Source organism: Ceratotherium simum, chromosome 29 (assembly GCF_057802395.1).
Source record: "Ceratotherium simum simum isolate JZ-2026a chromosome 29, ASM5780239v1, whole genome shotgun sequence".
Lineage (NCBI taxonomy): Eukaryota > Metazoa > Chordata > Mammalia > Perissodactyla > Rhinocerotidae > Ceratotherium > Ceratotherium simum.
Window position 1 is genome coordinate 8,547,360 of NC_141928.1, and position 17,803 is coordinate 8,565,162.

At 51.6% G+C, this 17,803-nt stretch overlaps 2 protein-coding genes across 4 annotated transcripts in view; one reads left to right on the top strand and one right to left on the bottom strand.

Moving 5' to 3' along the window:
• Positions 1-2,281, bottom strand: part of SLC25A25 (solute carrier family 25 member 25) — a 35,319-nt gene extending 33,038 nt beyond the window's left edge. The window contains exon 1 of one of the 3 annotated variants that reach the window (XM_087419014.1): positions 1,971-2,281. In XM_087419014.1, coding sequence (XP_087275140.1) covers positions 1,971-2,225 — 255 coding nt within the window. In that variant the 5' untranslated portion in view covers positions 2,226-2,281. Of the gene's footprint in view, positions 1-1,352; positions 1,433-1,970 lie in introns of those variants that run through there. The other 2 variants (XM_004423502.3, XM_087419016.1) reach the window with 2 other exon arrangements.
• Positions 2,282-2,685: 404 nt separating this feature from the next.
• Positions 2,686-8,291, top strand: NAIF1 (nuclear apoptosis inducing factor 1). Its single transcript, XM_004423501.3, has 2 exons — positions 2,686-3,938; positions 5,950-8,291. The coding sequence occupies exons 1-2, from the start codon at positions 3,428-3,430 to the stop codon at positions 6,420-6,422; spliced, it is 984 nt and encodes a 327-aa protein (XP_004423558.1). The 5' UTR covers positions 2,686-3,427; the 3' UTR covers positions 6,423-8,291.
• Positions 8,292-17,803: the final 9,512 nt, after the last annotated feature.

The following is a 17,803-nucleotide window of genomic DNA, read 5'->3' on the forward strand; positions in this document are numbered from 1 at the left end:
AACACCCAAAGCTGATTCCTGCGCAAACCCTAGTGTCTCAGATTGGTCCTACAGGTCATACAAAGCAGCTGTCGAAGTTGGATGTTGTGTTTTTCAATGCCTATCCCCATGGCAGAGAACCCATTTGGAACCGAAGGGCCCTCACATTCTCTTTTGGCTTTGCTACTTCTACAAAACAAAACGGCAGCACTACTTTTTCTGTGTGCCGCTAATACTGATAGTATTTCAACAGGATGTGGTATGGGGGCTTATGAGGCAGGGTGTCTTCCTGTTGCCCAGTTATTTAAAAAAAGGAAGATTCTCTCTCTAATGCTTAAACCATTCACCACAGGACTAACTGTGCTCCTCTACAGGTGATAAGTGAATAAAATGAATCATTCCCATCTTTCGGAAAGCTGTATAACAATTTCACTTATTCAAAAGCTGAAAGAGTCCATACTAAATCTACACATTAAAAGAATAAAAAATAATTGTTCCATATCATAGGACTTAGATCAGTCACAGAGTCAAAGATTTTAGAGCCAATGTGACCCCAAGAGGCTAGTGTCCCTTTAGTTAATAAAAAAGGTTTTCTTTCAACACTAGAAAGAAAAATCACTTTCTCCTTATTTGCCCTTAGAAATTTACTGCCAAAACAATGGATTAGGATCAATATCAGATGTTCATGAATCGTAAAAACATTGTGACTCTAGTTGAGGCACAAAGCAAGGTGCAAATATCAAATACACTCCTGCAGCCAGATGCCCTCGATGCGCCTGGCAGCATATGCCAAGTGGGCAGGTTTATGAAAGCAGAAAGGGTCACCTGGGCCCACACCTCCCTGAGCCCATAAGGCACAGACTCTCTGAGTTCAGCCACCCTATCTTTCCAAGTGACTTATTCATCAGATACGTTTGAGAAAATATCCAGCTCACAATGCCATTTCATATAAAACTCACTTAAAAACTTTTTTTCAAACTTGTCTCTAAACCTCTTGGACTTAATGCAATGATTCTATCTTGTATGGTGTTACCCTTGGTCTTCCTAGGCTGATCCTAAGTAGGTAAAAATACCTTGGATGTTGGTCCAAGATATCTTGGACATGAGTTAAAAACACCTTATGTACACCCACCTGACCCACAAATTGGTTTAATTCACTGGCGTTTTACCAGATTTTTTTCATACTTGGCTCTGAGAGATTCTCTAATTGTGGTGCGCACCAATGGACCAAAGGAACTAACTTAGAAGAGAAACAGGTTACTGGGTAAAGTACCTGGGAGACCTCCTCCAGGTTGTAAATCAGGCTAAGCCACAATAAATGAAATACCTGGGAAAGGCTAGCTATGGCCACAAAGTCAGACGGAAAAACCTACCATGAGAGACAGAATGGGAAGAAACGGCCTCTGCTGGAGGTTCTCAGACTGAAAGGACAGCGCTTCTCCTTCTGGCAGGCCCATAGATGGCCATTCTCCCATTTTTTTCAACTCCCACATGCTTCTGACAGGAACCAGATCGGGGCCCACGGTTGGCATGGAAATGAGAGAGGAAGGGAGGGGTGCCGCTGGAGGAGGATGGATGAACCCATCAATGCTGGGTAGGGGGCCAGGGGGCATCAAGCTTAGCCTTGAGGTCAGGCAGTGAGGAAAAGCGGACTCCTGAGACCTGGCCTCTACTCCGGTGCAAGACCGAGCAGGAAGGGGCTTTTCTGCCCATCAGAAAGCCCAGTAGGTGCCCAAGGAAGAGCCTTTCCCCCTGGCCCAAGCGCCCATGGAGATCAAGGAGGAGCTCCACTCCCACCACGGCATAAATGGGGTGTCCACCTCTCACTCAGCGGGTTCCACCCAGCCCAAGAAGCCGTCCACCAGGCCTGCCAAGCTCCAAGGGGCTGCCCAAGAGGCCGGGCCGCTCAGACCTGTCACCCGGACTTCCCGGAGGTGCCGGGGCGTGAAGGGGCTCCCTCCCCGCAGCTGCGGACGGTGCGCGTCCCCTACCTGGAGCTCGCCCTCGGTGCGATGCAGTCCCAGGCGCCGCAGCCCCACGGCGAGGTCGTTGACACACAGGCCGCCGTCGCGGTTGACGTCGAGCGTCTGGAAGAGGCTCCACAAGCGCAGCCGGTGGTCCGGGCCCCCGCAGACGGCACCGCCGCACGGGTCCACTGACGCCGGCGACGAGGCGGACGACGAGGCGGCGGCGGCGGCGTCTGGCGGCGGGGAAGCCACGCAGCGGCACAACACACTGCTCACCATCGGGCGCGAAGCAGGGGCGCCGGGCGCGGACGGGGGCTGCGGGCCGGCGGGGAGAGCGCGAAGACACGCCGGTGTCCCGAGACAGCGAGCGCGGGCTCCGAGGTGCCGGCAAGCTGGCAGGAGGGGCCGCTTCCGGGAGCCCCGCCCCGCCGCGCACCGCCTCCCTGGCCACGCCTTCAGGCGCGCCACCAGCCAATCATAAGTCCGGACGGCGACACGGGAGGGGCGGAGCCTCCCCAAGGACTGCCCACACCGCCCAGGACTACCCGGATCAATGGAGAGGGCGGGGCGATCCCGGCTCAGCCTGGGGCCGATTTAAACTGAGGGAGGCGGGGATTGGCTGAGCCGGTCGGGGAGAGGAAATCACTCCGCGATAGGCAGAGGTCATGTGATTGGCAGGCAGAAGGCCCCGTGTCCTGTTTCCATACAGCAACGCGGTTTGGACTCCGAAATCATAAGGATGGGAGGAGCGGTCGCCTACGGAGAGATCGTAGTCTCCGGTGGGAAATAGGATTTGTGTGAGGAGCAGTTGTGAACTGCGGCTGCAAAGCAGAGTTTGCGCCCGTGGAATTAAAAATTGGCCAACAGCTCAAGGTCGAAAGCACCAGGTATCCATAAGAGGCCGGATTTTGATAATCTAACTCCCTAAACCACCAATAAAATAGCTGAATTTAACAGCGTAATAGTCGTAATACTGATGATTGAAAGACAGAACGATTTTCCAATTAAAGTGAATCAAGGTTAGATGGGCGGAGCGTTCTGTAGCGATAGACACACTTTTAGACCAATGATCAGGTCAATTCCAGCAAGCAGGCGAGATCTTTAGCTGAGCGACAGATCAAAAGAACCAGTGATCGACGTGATATTTGAGCGGCGCCCAATTGGGAGGGCGGACTCGCCTGGAGAAGCGCTGGGAGGCGGGACGAGGGGAAGTGGGCGGATCTCCGCACACCCCGGCGGAAGAGGCAGATTCAGGAAGCCATTACGCAGCTGGCTGGCAGCGCCTGGGCCGGTCGGGAATGGGCCCTACGCACTTTGCGTAGCTAGGGGGGTTACCGAAGGTCCGGTGCTTGGCCTCCGGCAAGCCCGGCTTATCCCCTGTAGGGGGGGTGGGTGAGGGGTGAGGCTGAGGAAGAAGAGAAGGGGAATTGGGGCGGTTGAGGGGATTATAATTTCTTTACAAGGAGGGGTCAGGAGAGGCCATGGCCGTCCCAGCCAAGAAGAGGAAGATGAACTTCTCTGAGCGAGAGGTAGAGATCATCGTGGAGGAGCTGGAACTGAAGAAGCACCTACTGGTGAACCACTTCAACGCCGGGGTCCCTCTAGCTGCCAAGAGCGCGGCCTGGCACGGCATTCTGAGAAGGGTCAACGCTGTGGCCACCTGCCGCAGGGAGCTGCCTGAAGTCAAGAAGAAGTGGTCTGACCTCAAGACAGAGGTCCGCCGAAAGGTTGCCCAGGTCCGGGCGGCCGTGGAGGGTGGCGAGGCCCCAGGGTCCACTGAGGAGGACGGAGCTGGTGGGCCTGGGACAGGTGGTGGCAGTGGTGGCGGTGGCCCAGCTGTAGCCCCTGTACTGCTCACCCCCATGCAACAGCGCATCTGCAACCTGCTGGGCGAGGCCACCATCATCAGCCTGCCCAGTACCACAGAGATCCATCCTGTGGCCCTCGGACCCACGGCCACTGCAGCCGCAGCCACGGTCACCCTGACACAGAGTGAGTGACCTCTCCTGCCCAGTTCGGCGTGCATAAATGGGAAGGGCCAGCAGGAGCTGGGGCAGCCTGGGGAAGGTTGGCTGCCAAGGGTCAAAGGTCAGATGGGAGTCTTAGAAGACCGTCAGGCCTTCCAAGAGCTCCCCAGTCAGAAGTGATCTTGTTCTCTCTGGGACTTCCTCAGCACACAGTCTGGACTTCTTGAGACTGGATTGCTCTCGACTGAGATTTGCCACCATTCATGTCCATGACTGAACTGTGTGGTCCTTGAAGATAGAGACCGTGTCTGTATCCCCACAGGACTTATCACAGGGCCTGGCACATAGGCAGTCAGGACATACTTATTGAATGAATAGATAGATGGGAATAATAATGCCCAAGTAAGACATTGATTCTGAACAAAAACATTCTGAGTTTTCAGTGCAGTGAACATTCGTCAGGCACTGCTCAGGAACCTCAGGGTTCCTGGTGTTAAATCTACTCATTCATTCATTCCTCAAACATTATAGCAGTTATTCTGTGCCAAACTCTGTGCTTGGCCCTGGGATTACCAAAGTGTCTAAAATATAGGCCAGTTATATTCTAGTAGGACAGATAAGACACATATATGGATAACTGCTCTGTCAGTTGGGAGAACATAAGGGCTCAGAAGAGGAAGGGAGGCTTCCTGGTGGGGGTGGGGACACACAAGTGATGTTGGCATTGAAGGGTGGAGAAGACTGACCTTTCCCACGTGCGTGGAGCCCCCAACAGCCCACCTAGAATCCCTTCAAAGGTTCTCAGCTGTGAATAACAACAGAACTTGCTTTGGTTGGACTGTTAGTTCAGATAAGGGTTTGCACCAGTGACTGTTAACTGCCTCTTGGGACAGGCTATGAACTGTATCAATCAGTGATTCTCAATGGGGCTTGAGAGGACTGGGTGTATGTGAGGGCCATCTCCCCACAGTGTCATAGTTCTCAAGGGTATTGAGGTGGGAAAGGGGATCAAGCACTAGTCTATATCAGTTACTGTTCTGGAACAGGGAGGACCTTTAGGTATTCCATTGACCCAGGTGATCAAGGAGATAGGCATTTATTGGGCACTTGAGCTCTGCCACTCCCACCTGCTTGGCCATAACAGACATGAAAGTCAGGAAAGCACCAGAGGAGGTAGGACTAGTGTGGCTGCGAACAGCTCATGTAGAGTCACACCCAAGAGGCCTGCTGTGTGCTGGCATTACAGGGAGCGTGTGACCCTGCCTTTATTAGGCAGAAGCAGCCCAGGGGGCTGGTTACCAGCACATCGGACTTTGGTGTTAGGGAGACCTGGGTTTGCTTCCTAGACCTGCTGAAGAAGCTATGTGACCTTAGGCAAGTCACTCCGTGTTTCTGCATCTGTTTCCTTGTCTCTGAAAGTGAACATGACCGTGTTTCTGCATCTGTTTCCTTGTCTCTGAAAGTGAACATGACAATACCTACCTCTTGTGGTCATTTTAAGAATTTGTGGAGGCCGGCCCTGTGGCTTGGTGGTTAAGTGCGCGCGCTGCAATGCTGGTGGCCCGGGTTCGGATCCCGGGTGCGCATCGAGGCACCACTTCTCCATCCATCCTGAGGCTGAGTCCCACATACAGCAACTAGAAGGATGTGGAGCTATGACATACAACTATCTACTGGGGCTTTGGGGGGAAAAAATAAAATAATAAATAAAATCTTAAAAAAAAAAAAAATTTGTGGAGCTAATGAGTACAGAGGGCTTAGCACAGTGCCTGGCACATAGTAGGTCTCTTAAGTTTTTTGCTGGTCTTATTATTGGCATCTTTGCTTTTGGCAGATCTAGGCTGGCTCTTTGGTTACGAAGTAGATTAAGATTCTAAACCCCTCAGATTCTAGATTTATACATGAGTAGCTATAAAGCCAAGGGAGGCCTGAATTCCCCAGAATAGGGCTTAATGGCCTCCTCCTCACCCCACATGGCCAGCTTCACTCTTTCTAGAAAGTGACCTGTTGCTGCCTTTGCTCTTTCTTCCCCACAGTCCCCACAGAGACCACCTATCACACGCTGGAGGAGGGGGTGGTAGAGTACTGTACGGCGGAGGCGCCCCCGCCCCTGCCGGCCGAGGCCCCCGTGGAGATGATGGCCCAGCACGCTGACACCTCCGTCAAGCCACAGGCACTCAAGAGCCGCATCGCCCTCAACTCGGCCAAGCTGATCCAGGAGCAGCGGGTCACCAACCTGCATGTGAAGGAGATCGCCCAGCACCTGGAGCAGCAGAACGACCTGCTGCAGATGATCCGCCGCTCCCAGGAAGTGCAGGCCTGCGCCCAGGAGCGCCAGGCTCAGGCCATGGAGGGCACCCAGGCGGCCCTGAGCGTCCTCATCCAGGTCCTCCGGCCCATGATCAAAGATTTCCGCCGCTACCTGCAGAGCAACACGCCCAGCCCCGCCCCTGCCTCTGACCCTGGACAGGTGGCCCAGAATGGGCAGCCGGACAGCATCATCCAGTGAGGGCAGGGGTCAGGCCAGCCTTCTCCTGTGATTGGATGACACCGCAGTGGTCTTGTAAGTGGGTTCTGTGATTGGCCTTAGGCTAGGGCCACCCATGTGGACAGCTCCCTCTTTGGTAGACATTTAGGGATCCACTGTTTCTGAGAAGTGAAGAAGACTGGGAAGAGCTTGTGGAGCTCCTGGGACCCCACTCTCTTACCCCCACCGCTTGAGCTGCCTTGCTAAGAACCCGAAGATTGGTTGGGTGGAGGGTCAGGTGCTCGTGATGGGATATGTGGTGTCATGAGCCAGGGCTTGTGACGTGACCCAGGCTCGGTCTAGAACAACTGTAAGGAAGGCTCTCACTGGGGTCGTGTCACAGCCAGGAGTGTGTGCTGCAGTGCCCCCCTGGCAGGTGCCATCCTCTTGAGTAAGATAATGTCAGCGGTGCTGGCAGTAGCACAATAATATCTTCTTCCTCCCTTGGGAGGCAGAGTGACTGGGCCTGAGGAGGAACCCCACCTTCTTCTCCTTCTCACTGTGCCTCAGTTCTCAGGGGACTATGCCGAGCTCTCTCCCTACCCCACCACGCCCCAGGCACAGCAGGGTCCCTTGTTAGTGCCCCGGGCTGCCCCTGCAATATACCCAGGACACAGCCCACCGGGCCCAGGAATGCTGTGTGTGGTGGGGACAGCTCGGCCGCCATCTGGTCTTCCACTGCATCCCCGGGCAGCCTTTTGGCAGTTTGTCCCGACAGCTTTTGACTCAGGTCAAGCATCAGGCTTTGGGTGCTGTCAATTTTTGAGAAAGCAAACCAGTGTGGAGACTTGTTGGCCCACTGCAGTGGGTCTGAGGTGACCTGTTGGCTCCTTCCAGAAGGCTTGCTTCAAGCCAGTTGTATTTATTCGGTAGTGAACCTCTCCTGGGAAGGCCTCCAGGAGATCCGAGGGCAGCTCTGGCCACACCCTTCCTCCTTTCCTCTCTACCGACTGCACATTTCCAAAATCAGTGCAAAAAACTCTTGCTCAGCATCGCACCTGGACTCCCTTCACACGTTCCTCAGCGCCTTGTGTTCTCGAGAGACCCTACTGACTGGCTGGGGGAATCTGAAGGCCTGATTGGCCCTGAATATCTGAGGTGGAGAGTTGAAGCCGCCCTAAGAAGTGGGACCTTGGACTTCTGTGCTCTGGGAAGAGTAGACACACCTCGGAGTGCTGAAGGAGGTGGTGTTCCCTGTTCCGTTTGGACTATCTCTCCTTGTTTGCAGGGAGCTTACCCCAGATGGCATGTGTCTGTTTCATTTTCAGAATCGCCGTCGATTACCAAGATCATTGCATCTTCCCAGATCATTTCCCACGTTAGCCATTTGCTGCTGGTGCCTTGGCCACACGTGACCGATGGTTACAACTCGAGGCTCTGGATCTCGGCTAAACATGAAGGTGCTGCCTTTCTGGGCACGTATGTTTAGAATTGCTCAGCTTCACTGTTGCAATCATGGGAAGATGCCCCCAAAGATGGTTGGGAGGTGACTGCTGGACCACCAGCCTCTCTGTGGGGGATGCGTGCAGTACCAGCTACGGAGCAATGGAGAGGAATCAGGCCGGTGAGGGCGTCGGGTGGTGGGAGGAAAGCCTGTCTCAAGGCGGCTGGAAAGCAGCAGCCCCTGGCAGCCTGGACACCCCCGTTCCATGGAGCCTGATGGCTCCAGAGGGTTGCTGCAGGGGCTTCCTGAGGATTTGTGACTTGGTTTGGTTTTTCTCTGGGGTTGGCAAACTGAGCCAATATTGTGTCTGTTCCCATGGGGTATAAAGAGGAAGCCTGAGTCACTTAAACTGACTGATTCTTTCCAGGTCATAATTTTAAATTAAAGAAATATCACTTTTTTATACACGTCTGTGTCTTTCTTGGTTACATATAGAAGAGTTCTGGGTTGGCAGAGAGCAGGGGCTGGCACACTATGGCCCCCAGCTCAAATCTGGCCCACCACCTGTCTTTGTAAATAAAGTTTTATTGGAACACAGCCACACGCCTTCATTTACTTAATGTCTTTGGCTGTTTTTGTGCTACAATAGCAGAGTTGAGTAGATGTGACAGAGACTTTTGGCCCACAAAGCCAAAAGTATTTGCTTTCTGGCCCTTGACAGAAAAAGTCTGCCTAGGTTTAGGGCAATATTTTAGACTCAGAATGAGAATTACCTGGAGTGTTTATTAAACATACTCATTCGCTGGCCTGACCCGAAACCTAGAGGAGACTCTTGGAGGGAGAGCTCTAAGAATATGCGTTGTAAGCAAGCTCTCTGGGTGATTCTGGTATTTCTTGAAGGTCAAGAACTTTGGCTCAGAAACTGGGAGACTTAAACTCAGCTAGATTCAGGATCAAGCCCCAGGGAGGACTGGTTCTCAGGAGTTTCTGCTGTACAGTTGAGAAGTCCAGCCAAGCAGAGATTCTCACTTAAGATTGGCCTGCCTTCTGGGCGGATCCCAGCCTTCCTGGACATGGTTATCACTCGCCAGTATTTAGTAGTAATAAAAACTGACAGGGGGCTGGCCCAGTGGCATAGGGGTTAAGTGTGTGCACTCCGCTGCAGTGGCCCGGGGCTCGGATCCCGGTGGCACACCGATGCACCACTTGTCAAGCCATGCTGTGGCGGCGTCCCATATAAAGTGGAGGAAGATGGGCACGGATGTTAGCCCAGGGCCAGTCTTCCTCAGAGAAAAGAGGAGGATTGGTGACAGATGTTAGCTCAGGGCTGATCTTCCTCACAAAAAAAAAAAAAAAAGAAAACTGACAGGTAATGAGTCCCTGCTCTGTCCAGGCCTTATAAGCATTACCTCATTGACTCCCTGCAACAGCCCTATGAATTAGGTACTAATATTGTTCTCAGTTTGCAGACGAGGACACTGAGGATCAGAGAGGTTAAACCATTTGCCTAAAGTCATATATCTACCTTACTCCCTGGGGTGGCCCATGCTCTTAATTACTGTTCTTAACTCTTAACTACTCTGACCTTGCTGCCAGTGAGATGTGAATTTGCCTAGAGATAACTTGTGCCTGACCTTGAGGAATTTCTAAGTCAAAGGAGGAGGCTTAGGTCTCAACTTTTGTTACTGTTCTTGGCATTTGAAAGAGAACACAGTGACCTCTCCTACTTGCTATGGGCTCTGGACTCATTCATAGTAAGAGGGAAAAGGGTGCCTTAACAGAATTAAATGCACCGCACCTTGACAGTGCCGGTGGAGAACTGTCACATAGATTGGGGTGATTTTTCCGAGTCTTTCCTGAAATGTGGAGTTTGAAATAACGGAAATCCTCCAAGCTACCGAAGCTTACTACTTCAAGTATTGAAACCTTTTACATTTTAAACCATTTTGGTGGAAGTCTTTCAAAAACATATGCTTTGCTAACTGTATTTTACCCAGCTGTTTCCTATTCAATCGAGTTGCACAGCACGTCCAAGAGGCAGTGCTGCCTCGTAGAAAGCCCCAGGCTCGGGAAGGTGTGGGCTTGAGATTGGACCACTTATTCACTGAGTCCTTAGCTTTTCTAGGCCTTAGTTTTCTCAGTTCTAAAATGGAGTTGATGAATAATAGTCCTCCTTTTTTTTTTGCTGAGGAAGATTCACCCTGAGCTAACAACTGTGCCAGTCTTCCTCTATTTTGTATGTGGGACGCCGCCACAGCATGGGTACTGACAAGTGGTATAGGTCCACACCTGGGAACTGAACCTGGGCCGCTGAAGTGGAGCATGCTGAACTTAACCCCTAGGCCATGGTGCCGGCCCCAATAGTCCCTCCTTAACAGGGGTGTGATGAAGTGCTATTCGATAGAAATAGCTACCATTTATTGAGGACTCGCTATGTGCAGACACTGTTCTAAGGACTGTATGTTAACTCAGTTCATGAGATCATGTATGTACACTCTTAGCATGTGCCCAGGATATAGCATATGCTCAGTAAATACTGGCTGCTGTCATCACTATCACAGCATCTCTTACTCGAGGGGTGACGAGTGCGTCTTTTCTTGAGGTCACAATGGGAGCTTTGTCAAAAGTGGTTTGAGCCAGATTACAAAAGATGTGACCCCAGAAGAGAGGGTTGCAGGGCACAGGGAGCAGAGAGTAGGAAGGATTTGAGGTAGACTGGGCCATGGGAACCAAGGCCAGTCCGGGGAAGAGCTGGAGGCCGGGAGGCTCTTGTTACACGTGCTCTGAAAGAGGCAGCTTGAGCAAGTGGTCACCAGCTGAGCTGCCACGTGTCACGGTAGTCCATTAAGACAACAAGCCAAAATGAGAGCAGCAGTCAAGCCTTTAATCACTTACTGCAATGGTATAAGCAAGAGGAGACAGTGTCATCTCCCCCAGGGTTCCATTTTCCCCACGGGACAGGGCCAGCTCAGGGTCAGATGTGTGGCAGATGGGGATCATTTTGCTGCTGAGGGAACCCCAGCAAAAGGCTCCTGCCGTTTTATAGACTTTTGCGTGTGTGTTGGGAGAACGAGACGGGGAAGGGCAAGGAGTGGAAAAGTACTGAGTACTGAGTCAGAGTACTGAGTACTGAGTCTCCACTCCTCTCGATCCATGAGGAGGTCTTGGCAAAGGCACCTGGAGAAGGATTTGGTTGACAGACCCCAATAAAGAGGCCTCCAAACGGAGGCAGCTGGGCTATAGCCAGCCTAGGGGGCCTGCCTCCTTGACTGCAACTCCCTCCAGAGATTACAGTGCACCGGCTGTTCCCCGAGTCTGCCGTGGGGAGGGCAGCATCCCCCATGAAGTTGGCCACATAAAGCATTCATAATGGCTGGTGGCCAGGCCTGAAAGATCACACGTTGGTTGTGGCCGGGAGCTGGGCTCCTTGCAAAGAAGTGCCAGATCTTTGGAGTCAGCCTGCTTCTTACTTACTGGCCATATGCCCTGGCATGGGGTCATTTAATTTCTCCAAGCCTTGGCTTCCTCGTCTAAAAATCCTTCTCTAACGAGGTTGACGTGAGAAGTTAACAAGTTAATGCTTAGAGCATTATCGAGCACAGTGTCCTCAATAAGACACAGAAGAGCTGGTCAATAACAGTAGCTGCTGGTTTCAGTGAGCTATGGCTGTATAACAAACCACCCCAAACTTAGAGGCTTGACACAGCAATCATTCATTGCTCATGATTTTGCAATATGAACAAGGCTTGGAGGGAATAGCTTGTCTCTATTTCTCCTTGTCAGCTGGAGCAGCTCTACCAGGCCAGGGGGATCCACTTCCAAGACGGCTCACTCATATGTCTTGCAAGTTGACACTGGATCTGGGCTGGGAACTCTGCTGGGACGGTCATCTGGGGCTGGGAGTTGGGGCGGGCACCCCAGTTCTCCTTTCCAGGAGCCTCTCCATGCAGCTGCTTGGGCTCCCTCACAGCATGGTGGCTCGGGTTCCAGGAATGAGGAAGTGGAAACTGCCAGTCCTCTTTTTTTTTTAAGATTTTATTTATTTATTTATTTTCCCCCCAAAGCCCCAGTAGATAGTTGTATGTCATAGCTGCACATCCTTCTAGTTGCTGTATGTGGGACACGGCCTCAGCATGGCCAGAGAAGTGGTGCGTCGGTGCATGCCCGGGATCCGAACCCGGGCTGCCAGCAGCGGAGCGCGCGCACTTAACCGCTAAGCCATGGGGCTGGCCCCTGCCATTCCTCTTAAAGGTTAGGTTTCCATCTGGCACAGCATCACTCTGTCATATTCTCTTGGTCATGCAATTGCAGGCCAGCCTAGATTCGAGGGGACGGAGGAACAGATTCCACCTCTTGATGGAGGCATGGCTCATGCATACAGGGAGAGGAGGAACTAATGGTGGCCATCTTTGAAAACAAGCTAACATGCTGCCTTTATTACAAATTGGAGTCAGGACTTCAGTCCCATGAAAGACAGCCTCTCCTCCATGTTCCTGGGGGAGCTGAGGACTCCCTGCCATCCACCAATCAGGAGGCAAGGGAGCTCCCCAAATTTTGACAGAGAACCTATGGAAGCTACTTTCCATTTCCTGTAGCTTTGAGTCAAGAGATTAGAAGGAGAAAACCCTTCGCAGGATGGGGGCCATTTTGACTCCTTTTACTCCAAGAATCTTTTCACATTAGAAAGGGACCCCAGGGGCCAGCCCCGTGGCGTAGTGGTTAAGTGCGCATGCTCCGCTGCTGGTGGCCCGGGTTCAGTTCCTGGGAGCGCACCGACACACTGCTTGTCAGGCCATGCTCTGGCGGTGTTCCACCTAAAGTAGAGGAAGATGGGCATGGATGTTAGCTCAGGGCCAGTCTTCCTCAGCAAAAAGAGGAGGATCGTCATGGATGTTAGCTCAGGGCTGATCTTCCTCACAAAAAAAAAAAGAAAGAAAGAAAGAAAGGGACCCAGAGCCTGTGAGGGGCCCATCTGTGCCGACCTCCTTGGAAATCTCCCTGAAAAGACTTCCCGACCCCTGGAGAAATTCTAGACCATTGGTTGGGGCCGTAGAGGATGGCAAGGTGGTTGCTGAGAGGCACAGGCAGGGACAAATCCACTCTTTTGGTTAGAGCTGATGAGCTAAACTTGGTCTGGATATTTGCAAAGGGGGATGTGGTTCTCAAATTGGCCTGTTCAGTGACGGAGGCCTAGAGGCTGTGCTAGAATGTGCTGGTTCTCTGCCAGCTCAGGGCCATCACTTTCTCTGTCCCACCTCTTCCCTGGCCAACTTCTGGGAAATGCTCAGGGCTCAGCTTGGATGTCACTTCCTCAAGAGGCCAGCTCTGTGAGTGGCACCTCCCCTCCCTAGTCACTCAAGCTGGAAGCCGAGGTGACATCCTTGATTCCTCCCACTGCCTCACCCCTCCCATCCGTTAGTTGTTAAGACTCCTTCTGACGGCCCTCAAGTCCACTCACGCTCTCCTTCCCCTAGTCCAATCCTGCCTTCTCTCAACTGGGTTACCCATAGCAGCCCCCTCACTGGCCTCCCTGCCTCCAGGAGCTTCTGAGGAGGGTCTTCAGAAGCAAACCTAACCAGACCGCCCCCTGTTCCATCCCTTCAATGACTCCCCTTAACTCTCAAGGTGAAGTACAAGCTCCTGAATGTGATCTATAGAGGACTTTCATAGCCTATTGCTGCTTCCCACCTTGTACTCCATTCCAGCCACACTGAAAGTTTACTTCCTTGTCAATTATATCTCAGTAAAACTGGAAAAAACAGTTTACTTCCTTAAAAATGCCAGGCTCTTTCTACCCTCCAAACCTTTGCCCTTGCTGTTCCTCTTGCTCAGAACAACTTTCTTCCTCGTCAGTTTCCTAACTCCTATTCAACATTCACATCCAGCTTGGGCGCCATCTCCTCCAGGGAGCCTTCTTGGATTGCACCCTGTGTTTCCTCTCTCATACCTTTATCACACTGTACTGTAATTGCACATTTAAATATCTGAGTCCTGCTATAGGAGGGTTTCTCAGCCTCAGCAAAATTATCATTTGGGGCTAGATCATTCCTTGTTGTGGGGGGCTGTCCTATGTGCCATAGGCTGTTTAGTGGCATCCTGACCTCCACACACTAGAGGCCAGTAGCACTTCCCCCTCCAGTGTGACAATCAGAAATGTATCCAGACATTGCCAAATGTCCCCCAGGGGGCAAAATCGCCCCCAGTTAAGAACAACTGTCCTAGATCAATGACATCTGTTGTTACTGAGCCAGGTTCGTTTTGCCCGTCACATGATTATGCCAATCGCTGACATGACGAGTTTGCAAAGAGAAAGGGTTTAATCACAAGGCAGCCAAGCGAGGAGATGGGAGAACCAATCTCAAATCCACTGGCATGGAAAATGGGAATTAGGGATATTTATGGGACAAAGGGGCGGGGTGGTCTGAAGCGGGAATAAATGACGGGACATAGGGAGAAGAGAGGAACTGATGATCTTTGAAAGTGAAGTGAGGCTTCATGGCTCTTCACAGGACGCATGTTCACAAAATGGCGGTGTTACCATGATCTGAGGGTGGAGTTTCCAGCTCCTTGATGTCAAACGGTCACCTACGGGTCATCTGTGCAGGCCCAGTTGATGAGTCAGTGGTCTTAACTGGCCTGATCTGGAGAAGGAGTCCAACAGTCAGTTCCTGAAAAACTCAAGCACTGTTACCATGGTGACCCAGGCATCAGAGATGTTACCTACAGGGCGGTTTTTTGTTTTTTTGTTTTGCTGAGGAAGATTTGCCCTGAGCTAACATCCATTGCCAGCCGTCCTCTTTTTGTATGTGAGCTGCCACCACAGCGTGGCCACTGACAGACTAGTGGTATAGGTCCGGGCCCGGGAACTGAACCTGGGCCGCTGAAGCGGGGCACACAGAACTTAACCACTAGGCCACTGGGGCTGGCCTTATAGGGTGGGTATTAATAATGCATTATCTAACTACTTTTGCAAACAGACAACTAACTGAGCATAGTTAAAGCAAGTTGGCCCCCGGTTTCACTCTTATTCATAGTTACTTTTCAAGTGCATAGCACAGTCCCTGACCAGATATTTAATACACTTTTTATTGCGGTGTTGATAGACTTGAACGCTGACGGCATTCCTGTAAGATGTTTTGCATTTCCCCCATTTGATAGCTGAAGAGACTAAAGCTGAGACTCACCTGATGGCACATCATGTGTAAGTGGCAGAGCTGGGAGTCTTCCCCAGGTGCGCCTGGCTACTCCTCTTTATGAGTCAATGTCGCGTGAGAGTGTGAGCACAAATCAGCCTTCCAGAGCTGCAGCTTGGACCCTGGACCTGTGACAGGTGCATCAGGATCCCCACCCTGAGAGGCCCTGCCCCACTTGAACGCTGTCACCTTGGGCAGGTCACATCTCTCCCACTGGGCTGTGGGATGTCCCCTCCCATGCAGCCCCTGCTTCTGAGGGCTGATGAGAGGATGAAATGAGATAAATTAAGTGGATGAGCCATGTGAGGGGCCGTGCACAGATGATGAGGTGACCCAGAGCTCCGCATAGGGCCTGGCCTGTCGAAGGTAATAGATATGAAGAAATGAAGAGGCAGGAAGGGGCCCATCTGAGGACCCCTCACAGCACATTCTCCAAGGATTCTGCCGATCCCGAGGTCACAAACTCAAATGCCTACGGCTGCTCAGATTAAGAGTCCCCTGGCTCTGATAACAGGTCCCCCACTTGCATCTGCACAAGGTTGGCTAGATGGAGGCTGAACTTGGCTTCAGGCAATCCTGACAGTCAGGAATATGGGTCAATCCTGCCAGATAGTCCCTTTTTACGAAAGCAGCCGGAAATCAGGGCTTTCATGTGAAATCTCCCAGTTTAAACATATTGACTATCAAATATTTGTAAACCCTGTGCAAGCCAAACAAAACATACTTGTGGCCTAGAATCAACCCATGGAAGTCATTTTGCAAGTTCTGTACTTAACCCTTTGGGGGCCAGTTTGTACCCCTTGGAGGAAGCCAGAGGAAGGTGGCTGGAGGCAGAGCTTGGTAGGCAGGAGGCCTGAGTGCTGGGTCCCTCTTTCTCTTGCACCTCAGTCTCCCCATCCACATGATGTGGGTTAGTCAACCTAGCTGGAATGGTCCCTAGTAAGCACACCTCTCCTGGATGCCCCTCCTTTGCCCAGGCTGGGCCTGACTCACTGGGAGGACCTGGGCTGGGCTCTTTGCTTTGCTTGAAACTGAGTCAGTCTGAACACACATGGCAATGATACTCACATGCCACCTGCCTATCTGGAACCAAGCACAAACAGGACTGGATACCACAGGGGACCCCACCAAGGCTGAGGCTGGCAGAAGCACTGTTTCCAGACAGGCCTCCAACACAGTCCTGTCCAGGTGGGAGTTTGGGCCAAAAGGCGTCCATGATCTTTTCTGGCTGTTTATTGTGGCTGCTCAGCACCCAGGGCTCCTCTTGGCTGTGGCACTGGGTTTGTTTTGAGGACCCATCCCTCCTCCACTCAGTCCATGCAGTTTGAGGGAGGGATTAATTCCGGCTTCGGTGGTAAGGATGTGGTCCAGGACTGGTTCGTGAGAGGAATGCATCTCTCTGTCCACAGTGATTGGTTAAGGGTGAGCACATGACCCAATCAGACCAATGAGAGTCTGCCCTGGGACTTTTACTCATTCTATTGACGTTTCCAAGCTGGTGGGATGAAAACCTGAGGCTCTGGGGAGGCCACCACATGGAGGAAGCCCACCTAATAATGAAGCCAATCCAGGAAAGCCTAAGCAGAGGATGGAGAAAGATTTCAGCTGGGGTTGGTGTACCCGAATCCAGCAGTTCCTGAAGCTAGTGCTACCCTCCCAGGTTTACCAGTTATAGAACCTGCAAATCTCCGGTTTTGCTTATGTCATTTTAAGCAGATGTTTGTCATTAGCAGCTGAAAGAGTCCTAATGCTTTTTTCCGCCCTAAAGTTCTGCGATTCAGATTCCAGATCCAAATATCTTCAGAGTGTTTGCCTAGACTAGCTGCTTCTCAAGTTATAACCTGAGGAGTGTTAGCTTTAGGATCATGTGGGTCATTAATGCACGTTTCTGAGCTTCCTCTCAGACCAACTGAAACAGATACTGGTGGTGTCGGGGAGGGTGGTGGATTTTTAACAAGCTCCCATGTGATTCTGACTAAATCTCAAGTTTGAGAATGCTGGCTGACTTCTGCCCCTTCCCCTTCCACTCTCCTCTGTTCATGTTTGAACCACATGATTCTGCCTGTCTGGCTACAGCTCATTAGACAGGAGGGGATACCTGGTCCAAACTGGGCCAGTCGGTTTTTTCCCCCAAATTCAGAATTGGGATGCAGAGAACCACTCAGTCTTAGTGGCTGTTGGAACTTTCTCCCACTTTACACACCAAGAAGTAGAAAAAGTTGCTCAGCAGAGGGAAAGGCAGGGCTGAGAGAATCCGAAATTAAGTGGCTATGGTCCCATATGCTTCCCAGCCCTGACCCCCACTCCGTGAGTCCCCCTTCCCTACTGCCTGTGGGACCCCCGTATTTTTATAACCCCTTCCCCTTTTTGCAGTAACTAACCGGGGTGATTTCTGTTACTTGTAACCAAGAGACCTCTACTATTTCTCAAGGTCTCAGTTTCCTTATCTGTAAAATGACCAGCATAGTAATTCACAACACCCTCCCCTATATGCAGCCCCCGCTTAAACCTCTCCATCCATCAGGAGAGGACTTGGTGACGTGGGGGTTAGGTGGCAGAAGGATTTCGCTAAAACAGTGCTTCTCAAGCTTTGGTGTGCATTGAAATTACCCAGAATCTGTTTAAGATGCAGATTCCTGGGCCCTACAAATGGAAGCTGTGATCATTGGACACAGCTCCTCCCCAAGCCACCGCTGGTCTGCTTTCTGTCACTACAGATTAGCTTGCATTTTCCAGAATTTTACCTAAATGAAATCATGCAGCCTGTTCTCTTCCTTTGTCCGGCT

What these genes read in the sequence shown, in the direction of transcription:
- NAIF1 (XM_004423501.3), top strand. Translation starts at nt 3,428, where the DNA reads ATGGCCGTCCCAGCCAAGAAGAGGAAGATGAACTTCTCTGAGCGAGAG. An exon ending in CACGGTCACCCTGACACAGA is followed by an intron (nt 3,939 to 5,949) that starts GTGAGTGACCTC and finishes TCTTCCCCACAG; the next exon opens with TCCCCACAGAGACCACCTAT.